Below are 6,546 nucleotides of genomic sequence, written 5' to 3'. Positions count from 1 at the left end.
AGTTAAATTCCCAGCTTCTACACTGTATGAAAGTGAGAGCATAGTTTTTATGGTTAATCCTCTTTGGCCAGTGCATTATGGTTTTGCCTTAATCATAAAATGGATTATATACCACAAAAGTATGTAAACTATTTTGTTCTACAATTTGCCAATGAAGCAGAAATACTTGCTGTGTACAATATAGTGTACAGACAGTCTGATGCATTTGATAATGTGCAATGTGTTAAAAACATATCCCTCGAAATGTGTTATCCTTATGATCGTTCAACTCTGTAATAACTTTTCTGTGTATGATACTTTAAAACAAATGTTGAAAACAACTTATAAGTGTAACACATTCTGTATCCTGTCAATTCCAATGTTTTAGCAGGAACTATAGTAATATTGTGCTTATTCTAGGAATATTTGTATGTATTTTTTACAGGCTTTGTATAGAAAAACACCTAAAGCTTAAGTGGCAGGCATGTACCACTTTCACGTGTTCAAATCTGTATCTAGAACAGTATGTGTACTGTATTTAAACCCTACCCTTGCACATGAATCTTTACCCTCTTTAACAGGCACATCAAATGTTTGCAGTGAGCAATACCCAGTGGTATGAGAATTATCTTTCAGTCTATTTCAACAGCTTGAGTAGTATTTCCAGTTTTGTATAAAAGTGTATTCTTTCCTGATTACCTCTTGTTAATAAATCTATTCTTTCTCAGGGGGAGAAGTGTCTTGAAAGCTATCGTATGTTTGTGTATGAGGCTCATAGTAAGGGCTCATGAATCTTGTGGTTATACTGTAGCTTTGCCACGCGGACATCAAAGGGTGTCAAAGGAAGGGGGTGATAAGGGGGTGAAAATAAGTACTTATAAAAAGAAGCCAGGTCATGTGACGCTCACAAAGCCGGCTGGAGCCTGTGGGGGAAGTATGGCGCTCAGTCTTGCATGGTTCATCATAGCCGTTTTAGGTTTTGTTAATTTAACACCATTAATTTCACTGGAAGGTAAGTACCCATTTATGAAATCCATCTATTTTTCCCTAAATTCAAAATGTTAGTCATTGTTGTTATAATATCTTGCTGGCATGAATTTCTCAGGCAGTTTTTTACTGTTTTTGGTCAATGTAGATTCAATTTAACAATTTTATATGCTGTTGTAGTTTAATTTTTAACAGTCTATCATATCTAACTGTAGGGCTGGGTAATATTTCAATATAATATTAATATTGTGATATGAGACTAGTCTGGATATTGTAATATCATAACACAGCATACGTGTTGTCTTTCCTGGTTCTAAAGTCTGCATTATTCTATTATTTGCCTTTACCTATTTACTCATTATATCCACATTACTGAGGATGATCAATAGCCAATAGCCATCTCTACAATATTGTTGCAATATCAACATTGAGGTATTTGGTCAAAAATATTGTGATACTTGATTTTTTTTTCTGTATAGCGCAGCTCTATTTTACAGGCTCATCATATGTTAAGTTTGAAAAATATTCATCTTTAAAGTAAATAGCAGTCACATAAATGTAAGTAGAAACAATATTTCCAATTGTGGTAAATTGGAACTATAAGCCTAAAAAGGAAAGACAATTAAAGTATAGTACTTGAATAAATCAATAACTTAAGGGCTGAATTTGAAAGATTGAATAACAGTGTGCATGTTGCTTATTAGCTTAGTAAGTGAACACCTCTTTCTGTCTTTTCTCAGAGGAATATCAGTTCAAACAGTGGATATCACAGGTATTTGCATAACAAAGCAACTGGCTTGTTTGATTCTCCATACTTACAAAAACAGTCTTTTTAGATTCCATTATGTTATTACATTTCTCTTTTTGACTTGCAGTACAGCAAAGTTTATGACACTGAGGAGTATTACCATCGACTGCACATATTCACTGAGAATAAGAGGACCATCGATCACCATAATGCTGGGAATCACTCCTTCACAAGTACTGTAAACTGTTGCACTAACTCCTGTCTCATATGTGTAATGCACTGATTATTACCAAACAGGATGAACTGTCAGTGCTTTCTGAAAAATGTAAAAGTATGTATTTTATATTTTTTCAAATCTAGTGGGCCTGAATCAATTCTCAGACATGACATTTGAAGAATTCAGGAAATCCCTTCTTTTGAGAGTGCCTCAGGTAAAATAAATCTTACAGTGCAACATATTTTATGCAGCTGGTGCTTTTATACACAATGATTATGATTTTTTATTATTCTGGTTTCTTGTAGAACTGCTCAGCCACTAAGGGGAATCACGTCAGCAGGACTGGTCCTTATCCTGAGTTTGTAGACTGGAGGATAAAAGGCAACTTTGTGACTCCTGTGAAGAACCAGGTATCCTGATATGATACTTTAACTCTATAGAGGTACCAACACACTTTAGATGAGGAACAGACATTAATTACCTGCTGTAAATTAACTGTCATGACAAACAACTGGGGACTTGTCCCTGGTAGTTCAAGTTGTCTTAAAAGCTTAAAAAAATCTATGTCTTCCATGGGAATTTAATATATGTCATAATAATGTATTTTACCATGCTTTTTTTCTGGTCTATAAGTTTAGCAACAGCGGAAAATCTGTAGCCTTATGTGTGCCCTATTATTAGTTGAGTTAATTACATAGCCATCATATTAGCCATCAATAAGCAGGATACAAACACTGATTGTTCCCTCTATAAAGTGCTTTGATTTAACTGTAAGTACTGAAAAATGTAAAAGCAAGTTAAAGTAATGTTTTGTATCATAAAACATGTTGTTCCATTATTCATTTTTATGGCTTGACTAATTTGAGAGCAGATTACAAAAATAACAGCATATTACCACACAATCAACATCCTGCAATAGAAATGTGTTTGTGAGACTCAGGAAAGTAATACATTATGAGTTCAAATCATATGTACAACACCTCACCCTGCATGTTTCAGTTATGTTATGTTTGCTTCTTGAGGGTCACTGTGGAAGCTGCTGGACGTTCTCTACCACTGGTTGTCTGGAATCAGTAAACGCTATCGCCACTGGGAAGCTAATACCTCTGGTGAGATCTCTCTGAGTCTTATTTAGTAATTCTAAACTTATAATAATTATACTAAACAAAACAATTTAGAAGATGTACTTGCAGAGGGAGTTTACATTTTGACCTAGGTAGTTTGTTTTCTTTTTATGATGTCATATGAACTATATAATCAACTACTTCTATTTCAGTCAGAGCAGCAGTTGATCGACTGTTCCAAAGACTTCAACAATTATGGATGTTTGGGGTAAGCAATATTTTCTTAGGTAGAAGTTTGTTTATGGTTAAAGTCATTAAATTGTAGTAATTATAAGAATATATGTGTATAATGTTTCAGTGGGCTCCCCAGCCAGGCTTTTGAGTACATCAAATACAACAATGGACTTATGACAGAGGACGACTATCCCTATAAAGGCCATGTATGTCTTTTCTGTAGCAATGTCTCACTATACTCATTTTTTATTATAAAAATAATCTTAGTAAGATGTATGTATTCTTCCTGTTTCAGGATGACACTTGCCATTTTGAGCCCACACTTGCAGCTGCTTTTGTCCTAGATGTTGTCAACATAACAAGTGTGAGTCTTTGTGACTTTGTTTATTCCAATGTATTGTAGTGGTCAATGTACTTTAAGAAACTACTGCTGTGTCACAAAGTCACAAATGAGTTACCATGAACCATGTCATTATAGGTAACTCGATAAGAAGAAGAGACAAAAGGCATTTTAGAATAATTTTTTACTATTAAATGAAAATATTCTGTTGTGTGACTCTGTAGCAGCATTGTGGATACATTGTAAGACTAACTATATAAGTAACAAATTGATATAACATAACTTCCTACCTTCTCACAGAAATTTAATTCAGTGATCAAAATGTTAATTGTTTTGTCCATCCACAGTATGATGAAAAGGCAATGGTTGATGCTGTGGCCCGGCTCAACCCTGTTACCTTCAGCTTTCAGGTCACAGCTGACTTTGTGCACTACAAAGAAGGTGTTTACACCAGGTGAGCCAGTTACCTTAATACAAGCGCTTACTGTAAGTTTGTGCTGCTGATGTCCATGAATAAAATGTGATAAGAAATGTTCAGAGTAGTTGATCGCTCTGAACTGTGGCTGCGTTGTTTCTGTCCCTTTTATTCTGTCCCAAATATTTAGAATATTTATGTGGTATAATCCCAGTAACATTTAGATTTTTGTCGAGTAATCCGCCAGCAAAGAAGTCATTTATTCATGGAAGAGGATTAGTGGACTAAAGAGACTGCCAGTGAAATATGCAGTAAGCAACATCCTTGATGGCTGTTGGTCAGAGGTGACATGCTCATAGTTACACCAGAGCAAAAGTTTAGACTTTTGTCTTTTTGTCTCCTCAAAAATAGGTTCATGTAAGGATGAGATTGTGTAGCATCCTGTTACTTTTGTCAGTTTTAGTTTAGTATGGAATACTAACTTGCCTATCCTGGTTGTTTCAACATTGGTGTCAGATGAGTGTGAACACCAGGCTAAATATATCAAGTAGCGTGATACCAAGCTTTTTATCACACAGTTTACAGCTTGCTGGCTTTGAACATGTCCATCCCTAATAAGTAATTTGCCTCAGTGATGGTCAGATGGCTCATTTGTTATGTTGATAGAATTATGAGTGCTTGGGGATCACTTTATACAACTGTCTGTCCCTTCTAGCCATGTGTAATGTTTTGGAACTGATAGAGACAAATGAGCCTATTTCTTTTTGTTATATCTTACATTTTGTCCTTTTCACAACACATCCTTGTATAGGCAGGATGATGTTGAAGGAGGTTGGACAACTCACTTACCCCACAAAAAACATGCTATCTATTGATCTAAATACATCTGTGTTGTCTGTTTAGCACCCAGTGTAAGAACACAGAGGACATGGTGAATCATGCGGTCCTGGCTGTGGGTTACGGTGCCGAAGACAATGGCATGCTGTACTGGATTGTAAAGAACTCTTGGGGCACAGGTTGGGGAAAGGACGGGTAAATATAGTCTGTGTATGTGTGTATATTATTGTGATGTGTTGTACTTTCAAGGATCATGGACACCTGTCTTCTTTATTCCCTCAGATACTTTTTGATTGAGCGAGGAAAAAACATGTGTGGACTGGCTGCATGCTCTTCCTACCCTCTTCCTTCTGTTTAAGATGTGACATTACTGCAACAACTGTCACCCAAATTCAAAGTTTGTATTTTTATGTTGCCTGAATTGTCATAATGTGGCCCCAAATAGGTAAGCCTAAACTTAGGGCTCCTACTATTTTTTCTAAGAGTTGGACTTTTGGGTATTCATTCTTTCCTAGAACTTAGACCATGGAATGAAAAGATAATTGTAACAAGCTGTGTCAGATCCATGTTCTTACTGTATGGGATTTATCATATATTACACATTTGTATAAAATGTCATAAAATTTGTTACAAGTATTAAAGTTTTTCACACTTTCTACATTACTATTCTGGGTTTGTTTTTTTATTGATGTTGCTATGGGTGTACTGAAGTCATCTGTCAGTTGTGATTTTACCAAACCATGAAGATGCTGGACAGTAGTTAGATTAGTGAGCACTCGTATAACACTGCCTGCTTTGACATTTAACAGATGTTAAAATACGAAGATGGAATGGGCCCTCAATCAGAGTCAGAGGTGGGGTACCAACATGAATCGAGCACAGCTTTCCCAAGGCCCAGTTATTGCACGCTGACTTTGACCTCCAGTACTCTCTGGAGATACTTAGCGACTCAACTTGGTCACTTCTGAAGGTGTAAAGGAGGGCCAGACATCCATGGGAGCCTAGTTGATCTCTCATTGATTTCATATTTTTCAAGTCTATTCATAGACTTCTGAACTGGTGACATCATATATAAGGTCACACGAGAGGTTAAAGCATACAATTCAGTATGAACTGTGACTTCATCTGTTAGGTTCCTTCATGTTTCTAGATACAAAATCAAATGTGTTATTTTCAGACTGCAGCTCAGACTGCTGATCTCCTCTGATTGTATATAGCGTTTGGTGATGTCCATACATAAAATTCCATATAGTTCTTACATCAAATGACAAGCAATGTATACATGTTTTGCTAATAAACCATTTTGTCCTATGTTTCAGTCTTTTCCACTGTGCTATTATCTTTATTGGTAAATTATGTGATGACATCTCTCTGTGTTTGCATGTTTGTGATGTGGGAACTGACTACTTTCTGTCTCTTATTCTGAAATATGCTGTGTGTTGGTCACATAATTACTGTTCATATTAATTTATTTTCTTTTGCATAAATGACCCTAAATTATCTACAATGCCGCCCTAAAGAGTTATTCAATCTTCTTGTCGGTCGTGCCATGACTTGCCACAGGGTGGCGATATTATCACCTGCTGTGGAAACCAGAGGGGCAAGAGATTCGACGTCATCAAATCTATAACGTCTATTGGCTGTTGGTCGCTCATAAACGCCCCCTATGTGAATGTCGTTAATGAAAGCCAATGAGCTGCTGGAGTTCTCCTTCACAACACGGGG

At 36.2% G+C, this 6,546-nt stretch overlaps 1 protein-coding gene across 1 annotated transcript; it reads left to right on the top strand.

Moving 5' to 3' along the window:
• Window positions 1-915: 915 nt before the first annotated feature.
• LOC128356599 (pro-cathepsin H-like) lies at window positions 916-5,179 on the top strand. Its single transcript, XM_053316842.1, has 12 exons — window positions 916-991; window positions 1,707-1,738; window positions 1,842-1,947; window positions 2,075-2,145; window positions 2,237-2,341; window positions 2,954-3,040; window positions 3,208-3,263; window positions 3,354-3,435; window positions 3,525-3,593; window positions 3,917-4,023; window positions 4,888-5,016; window positions 5,104-5,179. The coding sequence occupies exons 1-12, from the start codon at window positions 916-918 to the stop codon at window positions 5,177-5,179; spliced, it is 996 nt and encodes a 331-aa protein (XP_053172817.1).
• Window positions 5,180-6,546: the final 1,367 nt, after the last annotated feature.

This window comes from Scomber japonicus, chromosome 1 (genome assembly GCF_027409825.1).
Source record: "Scomber japonicus isolate fScoJap1 chromosome 1, fScoJap1.pri, whole genome shotgun sequence".
NCBI classification, from domain to species: domain Eukaryota; kingdom Metazoa; phylum Chordata; class Actinopteri; order Scombriformes; family Scombridae; genus Scomber; species Scomber japonicus.
Note: the sequence above shows the minus strand (reverse complement) of the source record. Positions and strands in the feature narration are given on the sequence as shown.

Bases quoted from the DNA above. Each gene is read 5' to 3' on its own strand.
- LOC128356599 (XM_053316842.1), top strand. From the start codon at position 916: ATGGCGCTCAGTCTTGCATGGTTCATCATAGCCGTTTTAGGTTTTGTT. The intron at 3,264-3,353 runs GTAAGCAATATT...ATAATGTTTCAG, and splicing joins AACAATTATGGATGTTTGGG to TGGGCTCCCCAGCCAGGCTT. The intron at 4,024-4,887 runs GTGAGCCAGTTA...TTGTCTGTTTAG, and splicing joins AAAGAAGGTGTTTACACCAG to CACCCAGTGTAAGAACACAG.